General features: G+C 40.4%; 1 protein-coding gene and 1 non-coding gene across 2 annotated transcripts in view; one reads left to right on the forward strand and one right to left on the reverse strand.

Annotated features, from left to right (window-relative positions):
* Positions 1-16,254, reverse strand: part of LRP2 (LDL receptor related protein 2) — a 194,855-nt gene that overhangs the window by 69,296 nt on the left and 109,305 nt on the right. Inside the window, exons 42-50 of the mRNA XM_007452631.1 lie at positions 15,481-15,767; positions 14,572-14,775; positions 13,760-14,002; positions 10,471-10,596; positions 9,206-9,325; positions 6,471-6,602; positions 4,975-5,176; positions 3,730-4,025; positions 1,533-2,049 (exon numbers count right to left, since the gene is read on the reverse strand). Of these exons, the coding sequence (XP_007452693.1) occupies positions 1,533-2,049; positions 3,730-4,025; positions 4,975-5,176; positions 6,471-6,602; positions 9,206-9,325; positions 10,471-10,596; positions 13,760-14,002; positions 14,572-14,775; positions 15,481-15,767 (2,127 nt within the window). The remainder of the gene's footprint in view (positions 1-1,532; positions 2,050-3,729; positions 4,026-4,974; positions 5,177-6,470; positions 6,603-9,205; positions 9,326-10,470; positions 10,597-13,759; positions 14,003-14,571; positions 14,776-15,480; positions 15,768-16,254) is intronic.
* Positions 16,132-16,204, forward strand: TRNAR-CCU (transfer RNA arginine (anticodon CCU)). The gene has a single exon. It is a non-coding gene; the product is annotated as a tRNA-Arg (tRNA).

Consider the following 16,254-nt stretch of genomic DNA (forward strand, 5'->3'; position numbering starts at 1 on the left):
GCGTACAGAAAAAAAAAAAAAAAAAACACTGACCCAGTGAACAGAATATGGAGAAGACACTCCATGCCCACTCCAGGAAAAATTAAGAGGGCCAAGAACTGGCACAATTTTCCACTGTGCATAATGGTGCTTTGAAAAACTTGTATATCAAGTTTAAGGGCCTTGGAAACCAAACATCCTTGAGTTCGCTACGAACATCTTTATTGATATTGGGGAAATTGTTTCAAATTTCAATGTAATTAGTATCTTAGAACTGTCCCCTACAAACTTAAATGTGACTGGGTTCTATCCTACCTTGTGTTTTAAGGAATGTTTAGCCTGGCTGTACTCCTTCTTGAACATTTGAGAAAATGCTTCGGTCATGAGATATTTTATCCTACCCTCACCCTAGACTTTTTTGCTCCATCTTTCTCAGTACCACATATGTACCTAATTCTTTCCCCTGGTCAAGAACATGCCTAGAGTGAGAGGAAAGGAGCTGAAATCCAGAGGAAAATATCATCCTACCAGTTTTGGGGAGAGAGGGCTGAATGACAATATCAAGGCTAAAATATTACCTTTCCTTGCATTGCAGCAAAGGATGAGACAGGAACAGTACCACAATTAGTTCTGTTCCTGCAAATCATTAATCACTATGCTTTTTGACACACAAACGAGCCACTATATATAAAATACTTGTATTCACATGATCAATATTTTATTCATTTTTCTGTAGGCAGTTCTTGAGCACCTATGGCAGGCCAGTTACTATTCAGGTAGAACTAGGGGCCCAATTCTCCATCCCCCATCTTAGGATCTTTACCCTTAAGATGGTCAAACAGAGAAGATGTGGAAGAGTCCTCTGTAGGTCTGGGGTGACTGAAGCAATAATATTTGCAGGCTAAGTGCCTCCAGCGTCATGTCAACCACAAAGCCAAATATCTGATAGATTCGATATTCAACAGAGATGTGAAGAAGTGTGGTTGAGCTGGTGGAGCTGAATCAAAGTATCACCGTCTCCCTTAAAGATGCTCAGAGTTTCAAGTCAGCCATTCTCCCTTTTACAACCAGCCCAGGCTGCGAATAAATAGTATTGCAAGCAGCCTGTGAATGCCAGGAAAGCAGGGGCTGTGTCTGTCTTGTTGACCTCTAGACCCCAGTTCCTAGCACAGCACTGCATGCAGGAGGCACTTAGGCAACAGCTTTAAATGACTGAATGCACCAACAAATGCATGCATCATCCCTTCACATCACCTCCAGTTAACTGAATGGCCAGTAATAACAGAGCTCTTTCCTCCTTTGTGATGCCCCTCCCCATGAAATTGATATCATAAATTCTTAAAATCACTAGATTTTAGGTTCTGTGATATCCCATTTGATTATTAGGTACATAGCAGAAAAAAACAAAAACATGCAGAAGCATTAAAATGTATCCACCCATTAACTCAAGTTGGAAAAGATCAGTTCTCTGTTAGGATGGAAACATGGTTTGAATACTTTTTTAAAAACAAAAAGCCTTTTAACTCTTAAAAAGCTCCTCAGCTTTTTCTTACCTGGTAACCCAGTCGACAGCCAGACTTTCTGTACCCGGTAGATTGTACTTTATGACTGTCTCCCTGTTTGTCTTATTCAGAAACATTCTCTCAATGACTTTATTCTCTATATCAAGCCAGTACAATCTCTTTTCTACTCGGTCAAAATCCACTGCCACAGCATTACCCAGTCCTTGCAAGATGAGGGAGTATAAATGGCCATCGATAGTTAGATTCCTCAAATAGTAACGGTTGCTAAAAATGAGATTGGGCTCGATGTTGCTGTTCTGCCGGCAGGTCTTTCCATCTGGCTCACGGATGTAGCCTGGGGCACACTTGCAGATGTAAGAGCCCAGTACGTTCTCACACTTCTGGCTACAGACAAAGGGCGTCTCCTTGCATTCATCAATATCAACACAAGTCCGCTTGTCAGACAACAGCTTGTAACCAGGGTTACAAGAACAATAGAAACTGGTTAAAGTGTCTGTGCAATTGTGGTCGCAGCCACTGAGTGAAGGGTCATTGCATTCATTAACACCTGTAGGTAAAAGACAGTTATCAGAGAACCTAAGTTGACAGCAATGGATCCACCATAATGGTCCAAAGTCAACCTTCCCACTGGACAGACCCAATCCTTTTTGTTTCATTTTGTTTTGCTTCGTCTGGACAGGCCCAATTCTTAATGAATCATGCTAAAAGAAGACAGATAAGAAGGGATTTCTAAAGGCCCTACATTATTCAGAAGTCACTCTTACTCAACTTCCTCCCAACTTGATCCTTCACCAGTGGTTTTAACAACTAATACAACCAACAAGTTTGACTTCTAATCCTATACCTGCCAATCTTCTTTTAATCGATAAATTTAGAAGTAAAATAGCAGGTGAGAGAAGAAAGAAGAGTAGAAGAGCCCACACAGTGGTGTGCTGGTAAAACAGGTCTGGGGTGTGGGGTGGGATGGGCGGAGCGGGGGAGCTCTAATTTGTAGCCTCTTCCATTTCAATGGTGCCACGACTCACACCATGGCCAATTTCAGGCTCCCAGTGTGACGTCCCTGAACATGGAGATGGGAAGAGAAGTGCTCACTTGACTGAGTCTCACAAATGGGATGAGCCACCCAGCACCCCAGGAGGGTACCTCTAGCTGGTCCTGTGACACATGGCCATTCTTATTCAAAAACTAACTACAGGGCTTCCCTGGTGGCGCAGTGGTTGAGTCCGCCTGCCAATGCAGGGGATATGGGCTCGTGCCCTGGTCCGGGAAGATCCCACATGCCGCGGAGTGGCTAGGCCCGTAAGCCATGGCCGCTGAGCCTGCGCATCCGGAGCCTGTGCTCCGCAACGGGAGAGGTCACAACAGTGAGAGGCCCGTGTAACGCAAAAAAAAAAAAAAACTAACTACACAGTGGGGAGAACATTTCCTTAAGATTCTGTACTTTATAAATTCTCGACTGGTTTACTTGTGGGAGTTCGGTGGGGGCGGGCGGAGGGGCTGCCAATTAAACTCTCCCCTTTAGTCACCTGAGGATGAAAATTAAGAACAGGCTAAGGGGACTTCTCTGGTCGCGCAGTGATTAAGAATCCGCCTGCCAATGCAGGAGACACGGGTTCGAGCCCTGGTCCGGGAAGATCCCACATGCTGCGGAGCAACTAAGCCTGTGAGCCACGACTACTGAGCCCGCAAGCCACAACTACTGAAGCCCGCACGCCCAGAGCCCGTGCTGCACAACAAGAGAAGCCACCGCAATGAGAAGCCTGCGCACCGCAACGAAGAATAGCCCCCGCTCACTGCAATTAGAGAAAGCCTGCGTGCAGCAACGAAGACCCAATACAGCCAAAAATAAAAATAAATAAAATAAATTAATTTATTAAAAAAAAAAAAAAACAGGCTAAGGAATCCTAGCAGAGAGGCAGTGAAGGCAACAAGTCATCGCAAGAGGCCAAAGAGAATCAACACTCTCTGCTGTTAGATACCGATGGCCTGAATTTGTTCATCTCCTGTTCTCTGTAATGACTGCTTAACTCATGAATTAGTCCAAAATATGTTTGTGACTTATCTTATATACCAAGAAATCCTTGCTTTTTGCTAGACAAGCAATAGTAATTTTCTGGCAATGTTCTACTTAGAGAACCAACTGACAAGCCCTGCTAAGTCATGAAGGGTTGAAAATCCACATTCAGTCCCCCTGGTTTCCTTTTCCCCGATCTTCTGTTATACTCACCACATCCTTTCTCATCACTGTTGTCTAAACAGTCATCTAGGTGGTTGCAGACTTTCACCATCTCGATGCAGTTCCCATTATCACACCTGAACTGATGAGGGGGACACGTGGTCTCCGGGGTGTGACACAGGTGTTCCAGCTCATCTGAGTCATCTCCACAGTCATTTTCCCCATCACAGACGAAGGCCTTATAAATGCAGAGCCCATTCTGACAGGTAAAATGGACCTTGTCGCAGGCAGGGTACACGCAGTCCCTCTCATCACTGTAGTCACCACAGTCGTTGCGCCGGTCACACCTGTGTCATGAAACCCAGTACCACTCTTGAGAGGGTTTTTAAAATATGTTTCCAGCATTTAAAATCAGAATATTTCAGGTGAAAATCCAGATTCCCAACTTCCTCCAAACAAATGACGCTGACTAGTGTCTGCGTCTCTTAGCTGGAACACTTGCCCAAGGTCCGCCTCACCTGCCCCTCAGTGTTGTCTGGTTGACCCTGAGCCTCAGCGCCCAGACCCATTTATCATCACGCTCACACTGTTATTCTTCTTACAGCAGAGAGAAGAGAATGAAGTATTTCTTGTATCCATGCCTCTACTTCACGTGGAAAACCAAGAGCCTCAGCTACCCCAAGAAAGAACTTTCTTCTAGCAAGCCCACTTCATTCATCTCTCTGGCCCTCCATGCAAGGTCACGTTATGATCTTCATGGACCCTAGGCACTTTTGCCTTCATGGGCCCCTTCCTCCATAAAAATATTTATTTATTTCCCTAGAATAGTCAAATTCATAGAGTCAGAAAGTACATTGGTAGATGCCGGGGGCCGGGGGTTAAGGGGAGTGGGGAGGGCGAATGGGGAGTTAGTGTTTAAAGAGGACAGAGTTTCGGTTTAGGAAGGTGAAAAATTCCAGAGATGGATGATGGGAAGAGTTGCACAGCAATGTGAATATACTTAGTGCCACTGAACTGTACACTTAAATGTGGTTAAAATAGTATGTTTTATATTATGTGACTTTTACCACCATAAAAAACATTTATAATTAAGGACCACATTGGTATAAAGCCAGATATATTAATATTATTTGGTATTAAAATTCTTTGACCTAAAATTTCTTTTTCTTTTTTCTTTTGATTTTAAAAGAAATCCAAACATTTTCATAGACCACTAAAAGTACCATGGGCTCCAGGCCCCAGTCCTGCCTCATGGAAGTTTAGGTTTGTTGGTAGATTGTTTAATGCCCAATTCACCTGAACCAGTCGGGGATACACAGTCCATTACTACAGGTGAACTCCGTTTCAGAGCAGGATCTCCTGGTGCAGTTCTGGTGCTCATCATAGGCATCAGAGCAATCCGCATCGCCGTCACAAACCCAAGATTGAGGGATGCACCTCCTGGATGGAGACACGCTACTTACACAGAGAAACTCAGAACTTGAGCAGCTATGACTCTCTGAAACCAAAGCACATGAGAATCGGAAATCACATGAGAGAGAGCTCATTCTAGAAGTCAAATTCATTCTGAAGCATTATTTATCTTGCTTGACATTACATAATAGTCTGAGGGATGAAATGAAGGGAAAATAGGTAGACAAACTACACTCCCAAATTTTCATTTTAATTGCTTTGGATCTTTGATTTTTTTCAGAAGTAAAAAGTAAAGGTAATAAAACACCTCATTTAGTTTTCCATAAAATTAATGTAAGGTCACATTTTTCCCTTAGGCCTATCAAAACTACTCATTTTATTAATTGGATACCAAAAATCCCTTACATTTGGTAACATTTTTTTAGTTTACAAAGTATAATCACTCAAACACAACGTGAGATAGGCATTTTTATGCCAGTTCTGCAGATGAGAAAACTGAAGCTTGCAATGGTTGACTAGATAGCTCAAAGTCATAGAATTTTCCAAAAAGCTAGGGCTTCTTTCCTAGGTATAAAGGAGCTGTGTATGTCAATAAGAGTTGTCAGAAACCAAGACAGTGTTAGGAAAGAGCTAAAGTGCTAACATGTAATCATGAAAGCCTGCAGAATAAAATACAGGTGTTTTATCCAATCTCACTGAGGGTAAAGAGGAGACATGAGGAAGGGAGTCTTGGTGAGGAGATATGGGAGAAAAGTATATGCTAGAGTCCATGTTTGTGCAGCTGCCAACCACCCATTTCATAGAATATATGTAGAACCATGGACCACCACCAAAGTCATGGACATATGAGGTAAGAATCAAATGCAAACATCATGGAGTCATTGTTTTTATTATTCTACCATGGAAAGACACTCTTCCAAGACACCTTAGCTAAGAGTTCTATGCTCTGTTGGTAATGGGAGATGGTGTTCCATAGTTTGTTCCATAATTCACTTAAAAGGAATGACCCCCCCCACCCCCTAACAGCTCTAGGGTAATGCATAAAACTGGAGGCACAGTTAATTGCAACGCTATTAAAACTGCTATTAAGAGTGGCCAACTGAGTTCTCTTTATCTGCTCTAGAAATGTAGGACATTATTTCCATTACCTAAATGCAACAGAAAAAAGGTAAACATTAAAATCATTTTTCATCATTTTAAAGCATTTAAGTGGATGATATCAAACATTCTTGAGCATAAAAATAAAGGTAACATTCTATCTGTGTGCATTCAACGAAGAGGAACCTCTCTGACAACCATATACTCCAAAGACAGAAAAATAAATCTACTGAGTTTCCCTAGAATGTGACAATGCAGAGGAATTGACTGTTTGCACTTACCACAGTGGTGTCTTTCATCCTCATCACTCATGTCCCCACAGTCATTATCACCATCACAGACCCACTCTACTTGGATGCACCTGTTATTGTCACACTTGAATTCATCACTGAAGCATGTTGGCTCAGAAAACTCTGAAAAAATATAAAAAGCACTCTTGGTGAGAAGAGTGGCTTGCAGTCCAGGAATCTTGAGAGAAGGCTACTACAGCATGGGCTTTCTAGAACACCAATTAGAGTTCTTTAATCATATCCCACATGTCAACGTATCAAGTTGTCATATGCCAATAAACCCAGAGACCCCTCAAAATTAGCCTAGGGCTAAAGAAAATTTAATTTTAACCACTAAAAATACAGCACAATAATAACAGTAAGGAGAAACATGACCTTTCATAACCTGGTAAGAAAAGAGTACATATCAATACAGTCTTTGAAAGAAACATATCCCCTTTGACACAGGAACGCTACTCCTAGAGATCTAGCCTACATATAAGAATCTTCCCACATATGCAGGATGTTCATGCTAGCATTATGTCTTATAAGTGAAAAAATGGAAACAACCTAAATATCCATCAGCTGGGAAAGGGATAAAAACACATGAAACACCCATACTTTACAGCAATACTCAGCAGTGCAAAGGAATGAGATAGAGCTGCATTTTCTAACTGACAAGATACTGTTAGGCTAAAAAAAAAAAGTGTGGGGGGGAAATTGCAGAAAAAATATATGTAGTAAGATCCTATTTGTGTTTTAAAAACTACATGTCAGGATATATAGATAAAGATAAGAAGAATTCACACTTAATAGTGATTATGTCTAGGGAGGGAGGGGACTGTAGGAGGGTGAAGGAATGGGGATTTTACTCTTTTATATACATCTTATTATTTCTTTAAAATAATATCTGTGTATTGGATGTTCACCAAAATTATTGTGGTAATCATTTCATGATGTATGTAAATCATGCTCTATACCTTAAACTTACACAGTGCTGTATGTCAATTATATCTCAATAAAACTAGAAAAAAATATCTCTGCATATCATGAGAATGCATTCATATTAGATTGTGTGTTTACTTCTATTTAAATATGTCAGACAGTTGGTACTAACTGCCATTACTATGACTTTGGTTCCCATGGAGAAGTCTGGAAACTATATTTATTCTTCATATATTTGAACCAATAGTTCATATAGTTAAACCAATCTCTAAGACTGTTCTACCCACCTAACAGTTATTAATTATTTCTTTTACAGATCCTCAAAACTCTATGTGCCCTTTGTTTTCTCAAAACTCTTAGTGTTGGGGACAAAGAAATTGGCAAAGAGCTTCTAATACCACTTTCTATTAGCCACAGAATTTGAACCTGAGGGAAGATAGGAATAGAAAATAGTCTGAATTCAGCTGCAAAACTAGGCTAATGGTCTTAAGAAAATACCCCTCCAGGGACTTTCCTGGTGGCGCAGTGGTTGGGAATCTGCCTGCCAATGCAGGGGACACAGGTTCGAACCCTGCTCCGGGAAGATCCCACATTGCCGTGGAGCAGCTAAGCCCGTGCGCCACAACTACTGAGCCTGTGTGCCACAACTACTGAAGCCTGTGCGCCCTAGAGCCCGTGCTCTGCAACAATAGAAGCCACCACTGTGAGAAGCCCACGAACCGCAACTAGAGAAAGCCTGCGCGCAGCAACGAAGACCCAACACAGCCAAAAATAAATAAATAAATTTATAAAAAGAAAAAAGAAAATACCACTCCAAAAAAAAGCTTTATATGTGATGGTACTTACTGCAGTGATATTTATAATACAGGAAAAAAATAAAGCAATCTAAATGCTTAAAATAGCGGCAGTTAACTCAATGATCATATAACCACTCAATGGAATATCACACAGCCATTAAACAGGAGTATGAAGACTTTGTAACAGAGGTCAGCAAACTCTCTCTTAACCAGACAGTATATATTTTAGGCTCACAGGCCATATGTTCTCTGTCGCGCCTACTTGACACTGCCATTGTAGCAAAAAAGCAGACATAGCCAGGATGTGGCTGCATTCTAATGAAACTTTACTTATAAAGACAAGCAGCTAGCCCATGGCCATAGTTTGCTGACCCCTATACAGCAATATTGACAGACAAAAAAGCAATGTATTAGATTTTACCTTTATATTTTTTAAATTATGTAAAAAAAATTGTGTGTGGATATAGATTAGGACTTGCAAAGGTAAATAGCAGCCTTCAAACACAAGCAACACACAACTGCCTCTAAGAATATGACTGGAAGGTCCTTGGAACATCTCAGGAAGCTCAGATGGCCATGGACCCTACCTCCTCAGCTGACACACAGAACAGAAAGAAATATGTGCCCCTCATATGCCCCCTCCACCTGTATGTGATGATTTCAGTCACTCTTGGATCCTCCCACAGTCTTATGGGTCAGAACTCAGCCAAATTCAGAAATTCCAATTCAGAGTCAATTACAATTAATTGAGTTCTACAAGCCAGGCAGGTACCAGGTGCATCACCAACATAATCTCTTTTCATCTGCATCGATCAGCAGCCTCCATATCCTGATCAGCAACCCACCCAGTGCCCTGCATGAACAGGTTTTTAATGAATGTCTGCTGAGTGGTTTTAGCAAGGAGTGCAAACATTCCGCAGCCAGAATCATAGTCTATATTTGAAGCAGTCGGAAGAGGGTCTCCAGCCGCATTACAATGCTTTTCATGCTTGCTTACTCTCTTACCACAAGTGTCAGGTTCATCAGAGCCATCAGAACAATCTCTTTCGTGATCACAAAACCAAAAGCTAGGAATACAGGATCCAGATGTGCAGTGGAACTCATCGCTCTTACACGACTTAGAGACTGCAGGAGGCAAAGAAGATAAAACCCATGAGCAACACGCAAGCTTGTTCCTAATAACCTGCCTGTATCTCTGATCTGGATACAAGTTGCCAAGAAAGGAAGGCTGAGGCCTGGGAAATGAGTTTTTGTATAAGTTTTCCATTGGGAGGGAAGAGTATGGGAGAGCAATACCGCTCCAGTTTTCCAGAATTTTTTTCTAAATTCCAGAAGTTCAAAAATGAATTGCATTTGTTAGAAATACCAAAAGACTATTTTTTGACACATGAAATCACAAATTATAGATAAAAGAAAACCTGGTTCTACGTTTTCTGCCATAACATAAAATAAAATAAATGCTATTGAAAAGCAAAAACAACAATATAACCAAATCTGAGTTCACCCTACACACAATCTTTTAGCCATCTTAGACCATGATTCTAGAGAGTTAGCAAAGTTCTGCTCTTAATCATCCTTATAATTCATTTGAGTAAATGACTCTGCCTACACGTGAACACTGATTCTTTTCTCGCATAACCTGAGGTAGTTCTGGTCTAATGTATTTTCTAGATTTTCTGCTACCTCTTGCTGCTGTTTTTACAACTGACTCCTGCTCTTGGACTGTAACCTGGCCTGGTGACAATCACTAAGTTCTTAAAGGATGCATCTATTTACACCAATAGTCTCAAAATCATCGTGCTTAAGAAAGGCCTTTTAGTTTAATAGATACAGGAAATTATTTGATTAAACCAAATGGCTAAATATGCAATTAAGGTTTCTGAAAGTCAAACATATGAAAAAGAGAGGAAAACTATTTCAGTTACTAACGGCTACTACAAATGTATTTATTGAGAGCAAATACAAGGGCTCAATGTGCAAATTCTGCCTGGAGTTCCTGAAGACAAAAGGTCTTTAATTGTAGAAAGTTAGGCATTAGAGCTGGTCTCTGGAAGAAATATTTGGAGTCAGGCATCCAGCCAGGGAACAGAGAGAAGGGGCTTCTTATGCCCCTACAACTACATCCTAAAGTAACTGCCTACTGAATCTACTTACAAGGTCAATTTGAGATGACAAATTGAAATTAGCCCAAACACCCAGGCGATGTATCTTTGCATTAGCTCAAGACATGTATCCCTGGAACCACAGAAGGAAAAGAAGTTTTATCTTACCACAGAAAATGGGGTTTTCATCACTCATATCTCCACAGTCGTTGTCTCCATCACACAAGAAAAGATGAGGAATACAAACAGTTGAATTCATGCATTTTACGTATCCAGGCTGGCACGTGTGATCAGCTTGAAAAAGAAAACCAGATAAACATTTGGAACTTACCCACCACATATACATCATACACGTCCACGCTAACAGATCTATTGCAGAATCAAACCACCAGAAGGGAAGGATGTTCAAAGCTATCACAGAGGCATTATCTATGACACTTATGGGATGCCATACATTCTACAGTAAAAGGAGATATTTCCAGCTGATACTGGAGGCCATGGAGGAGAGGGGAGGCTGCTTTATAGTTTTATTAATTGTCTGTTTCATTATTTAATAGCATCAGCATGACTCCCCACTCTTGGTTAAATAAATGATGGCATATCCACACAATGGAGTAATATGTAGCTGTAAAAAGGAATGAAGAAGATCTCTGTATATTGATAAGGGATGATGGTATGATCTCCAGGATATATCAACAGTAAGAAAGCAGAGGGCTCCCCTGGTGGCTCAGTGGTTGAGAGTCCGCCTGCCGATGCAGGGGACACGGGTTCATGCCCCGGTCCGGGAAGGTCCCACACGCTGCAGAGCGGCTGGGCCCGTGAGCCATGGCCGCTGAGCCTGCGCGTCCGGAGCCCGTGCTCCGCAAAAGGGAGAGGCCACAACAGTGAGAGGCCCGCGTACCGCAAAAAAAAAAAAAGAAAAAAAAAAAAAGAAAAAAAAAAAAAACGTACCGCAAAAAAAAAAAAAAAAAAAAAAAAAAAAAAAAAAAAAAAAAGAAAAAAAAAGAAAGAAGAAAGAAAGAAAGAACACTAGGCTATCTTTTGTGTAAGAAATATGATGGCAGTGTGTATGTCTAGCAAGAAAGAAACGCTTACACTAAAAACAACGATGAAAAGATAAAACTAATGAAAACTGTAACCTCTATGAACAGATTGAGAATAGTATGGAGGGAGCAGGGTGGAGACGACAAGGAAGAAGGGCTTCTGTGAATGCACCTTGTCATATAATTTTGACTATGAAACCATGCACATTATTTTGTATAAATAAACATAATGAAATAAAAATAGATAAAGAATAGCAATTCCTAAAATTTGGAAACAGTAACAGATGACTGCATATTCCTAGTGGGAAATAATCTAAGAACAAGAAGGACCTAAAATCTTTAATTATATTTGTGTGGTTACTTTGAAATTATTATAGGCATGTTGAAATTATTATAGAATAAAGCAAATAAGTGACTATGTTAACGTCACTTATTACAAACCAAGATTTTTAAGTAAAAGAGACGTGATTATAAAATCCAAAAGGTAAAAAGCCTGTTATCCCAAATTAAAATGGAAAATACCAATATCATTTTTTTTCCCCTTAAGAATTGTATTTCCTAGTTCTGTCCAATAAAAAGGCCTAAAAGCAATAAAAGCCAAATAGGAATGGGCAACGCAACACTGTGGTAATTTTTAAATACCACAAAAGGAATGAGGCCAATTCCAGGTCTGAGACAGGAAAAGTACAAGTCTGAGATATGGAAGACTGAATGGGGTCAAGTCAAAATAACAGAGAACCCAACTTTACCAGGGTTTCTGCTGGCCAAAGATAGAACAATTAAGCACCGAAACCAGTAACTTACTTCACTGCATTAAAACTCAAAAATGTAAAAATCCATGAGTTTAACACAATAGTAAAAACAAAACAAAGCAAAAACTTAGTGCTCATTGGTCACCAACCCATTACTCTCAAAAATGACAAAGGGAAAGAATCAGACATTTACCTTGCAGAATTTTATTTCAGGATAACAAAACAGTTAATAAGGGAAATTTCTTCTTTATGGAACGTCAGCTAATAAATGTGCAAGGAACGATAAAATTTTTAAATGCTTATTTTGTAACCCTAAAGTAATAAAGTAATAATGTAAAGTAATACATAAAGTAATAATGAATTTATGGAACAACCATCCATGGATGCTAAAACCACTGGGTGAAAGGTTGATGGGAACTTCCTAAGGGAAGATTCAGGCTGACTTCTAAATTCACTAATTAATTTCATCCTCACTTAAAGTGGAACAATCAAGCATTATGTGCTTCATTATGTGATACGACAAGAAACAGCTCCACCTATGAAGTGTTCTTGCCCAAAGAATTGAGTCTAATGTAATCAAATCTCTAGGCCTCAATTCCAGCCTAAATCAATGTGTAGACCTTGCCTGAATCATAATTTGAACAAAGCAACTGTTGACATTTTGGGGACAAGTGATAAAATTTGAATATGGACTGAGTACTAGAGGATATTAAATAAGTATTGTTGATTTTGTTGGGCATAATACTGGCATAGTAGTTGTTTTTCAAAAGGTCTTTATCAGTGATATGTATGTCTGGGAGTTGCATCAAAATACTCAAAAAAGTGTTTGGGGGCTTCTCTGGTGGCGCAGCGGTTGAGAGTCCGCCTGCCGATGCAGGGGACACGTGTTCGTGCCCCGGTCCGGGAAGATCCCACATGCCGCGGAGCGGCTGTGCCCGTGAGCCACGGCCGCTGAGCCTGCGCGTCCGGAGCCTGTGCTCCGCAACGGGAGAGGCCACGGCCGTGAGGGGCCCAAGTACCGCAAAAAAAAAAAAAAAAAAAAAGTTTGGGGAGATAGATGAAACAGATTGGCCACTTGTTGATTAAAAAAAAAAAAAAAAAAAGCACACCCGAATAAATATTGTGTTTAAGTGCCTACAAAAGCAATGGAACATGTAGATATACCCAAACTAAAAATACATTTGTGCTCATGCTCCGTCCTTTTGTTTTCTCAAGATTCTTAAGTGCAAATCCCAGAAATTTTGGAAAATGAATTCACTAATAAGCAATTTACCAGAAAAACTAAAGAGACAAATCATTTCAGTGAACACTGTACTACATACCTTTTTGCACAACAAACATTAAACACAACACGTTAATCAATCATTTTTGTCAGTAGCCGCTGGTAAAGCTTTAAAACAGTCAGATGTATAAACCAAGGAGAAAATACTGAACTTTAAATAGTCAATGGTTGTACAGATCCATAAATTTAGGTGAATAATTCAAATACTAGGTAGAATAGTTTTTAAAAATCGCTTAGTAGACTGTATTAAAATGAAATGTGTTTTAGATGAATACTATGGGGTTTTTTCTCAGAAAATGCATTGTCTTTATATAAAAATTTCATCTCCCAAGCTCTAAGGTTTCAAGACTCCAAAGCACAAGTACTGAAGATGAACTTACAGCAATTTTTCTCATCTGAAGCATTGTGATCATGGCAGTGGTCCATCCCATCGCAGACTAAGTGAAGCGGGATGCACTTTCCATTATTGCAAGTAAATTCCGTGGTTTCGTTACAAGCCCTGAACAGGCACCCTGCCTCATCACTGTTGTCACCACAGTCATTGTAGTGATCACAACGATAACGATATTGGACACATCGCCCGTTGGCACAGGTGAAGCTTGTCAAAGGGCAGGTGTGATACGCTAAGAGGAGGGGAAAAAAATATTGAAGAAGCTTCTGGATTAAAGCATCATCCCATTTTCTAAAAAGATACAAGCAAATAAAATAAGACACTTTGGGTTTACCTTCCAAGGCAAAACGCACTGCATGCAAAGTGAGATAACACTTTAAATTAGTTAGATTAAGCAAATATTTTGTAGGCTTCTTTTAGCAAATGAAGTGTTTTAAGCAAATGGCAAAGTCACTCCATGTCTCCACCATCTCAATGTATAAGTTTATCTCCATCACATTAAACTTAATCACGTTAAGTTTTCAAACACAATGCTTTAATGTGATTGAGGCTCAGAGAGGTTAAGTAACTTTCCCAGGGCTCTACAGACTGTAAATGGCATCCAGCACCTTTGCTCTTAACCACTATAGAGGTGCTTCCTAATAAAGCATCATACACTACCTCACAGCACATATATCAGCTTATGTGTGATTTAAGCAAAGTGCAGTCTAGATTCTCAGAGTAAATGTTTTTCACTTCTAAAAGGGCCAAACACTTGGTACATTGTGAGTTCTTAACAAAAGTTCCAAGAGTCCAACTCACCACAGAGAGTTTCCAGCTCGTCACTGCTGTCACCACAGTCATCGACGTCATTACATTTCCACTGCTCTGGGATGCAGTTCCCACTGAGGCAGGTGAACTTGGAACTATGGCACCTTGTACCATTATCCCGGATGCAGTACTTATTGTTGTTGGCCAGGTACCAGTGGCCCTCGTGTGGACACTGGCACTCGGGGCCATTTGGACCTGAAGAAAGGTAAGCCCAGGAAAAGCTAAAGATTTGTGTAGCAAACATTCATATTTTCTCCTCCAGAAGAGCACTGGCAACAGCTTCTATATTAAACACGCTATAAGACAAGCCATGGAAACTCTACTCTGCGTCATTTTTCCATCAATAAGAACCACCACCAATTTCTAATAAATGTGGCTACTTCCCCTTAATCTTTAAACCATTATCTCTTGTCTTCACTGAAACGTTAGCAATGATTCTACCTTCTCAGCAAAATCGGCAAAGCAACAGTCTCAAAAGGCACATCTTCCTATGAATTTGTTGTTCTCTATAAAACACTCTGAAGCACACACCACACTCTAAAATATCCACTAAAAACTGTACCTCCTAAGTGAAAGAATTAAATCCTTTTATAAGGAATGTTAACTCATTGATGAAATTTCTATTCAAGACATGAGATGCAGCAGCCTAACCTGCATGTTTCTTTCTACCTCCATCAAGCTTGAATTTAAAATGTCTTTGTAAGAAGGCTCCATATGGAATACAAAAGAAACCTTTCAAAGTCTTCTTCTCAACATACAAACCCTGATATCTATTTTATAAGTTACTCTGAAAAGAGAATTTTTTCTCCTATTAGAGCTGAATATTCCCTCAGCCTTCCTTACTAGTGGTCCTCATTATTATTACTCTCCATGAGTCTATCTTCATGGCCAGTGCCTTACCTGGTGCACAAATATGGCTGCAGCCCCCATTAAACTGATCACAAGGATTGTGACACTGCTGTTGGTCCTTCACAACAGCACGAATACCCTTAGGCAGGAAGGGAAGAGTCGTGGTCATTGCAGTCTGACTTGACCCATCATATTTGTTTGCTCGGTAAATTTTTTTATTGAACCAGTCAGTCCAGTAAACATACTGGCCATAGACAGCCAAACCAAAAGGATTATTGGCTCTGCTGACAATGACCTCCCGCTCCAGGCCCTGTAGAGTGATGCGCTCAATCTTCTGCCTAAAACGAAGATGGAAAAAAAAAAAAAAAAAGCTGGAATCCAGAAAGAACAAGTTTCTCAACTGGTACCCAATGCCTGAGCCCAACCATGGCTTTACATAAGCCCCCAACTTTCTTTTCAAGTGCAGCATATGGCAGCAAGAAATGTTTCTTCTGGTAATGGGAGAACTTCATCTGCTTATCAAACAATGGCCTATATAAATCATTGATTTCCACATATTAATATAACCCACAAGTAATCCTACAAAGGGAACCAGACTAACATTTGAAAACGGGAGAGCATTATGAAATAAAACATGTATTGCATGCAACTCGGTGTTTAGCACAAAGCAGTCACTCAATAAAATGTGGATTACATGGGACTTCCCTGGTGGTCCAGTGGCTAAGACTCCGCACTCCTAATGCGGGGGACGCGGGTTCAATCCCCGGTCAGGGAACTAGATCCCACATGCTGCAACTAAAGATTCCCACACGCTGCAACTGAGAC

Source organism: Lipotes vexillifer, unplaced genomic scaffold (assembly GCF_000442215.2).
Source record: "Lipotes vexillifer unplaced genomic scaffold, Lipotes_vexillifer_v1.1 scaffold454, whole genome shotgun sequence".
In the NCBI taxonomy this organism is placed as follows: domain Eukaryota; kingdom Metazoa; phylum Chordata; class Mammalia; order Artiodactyla; family Lipotidae; genus Lipotes; species Lipotes vexillifer.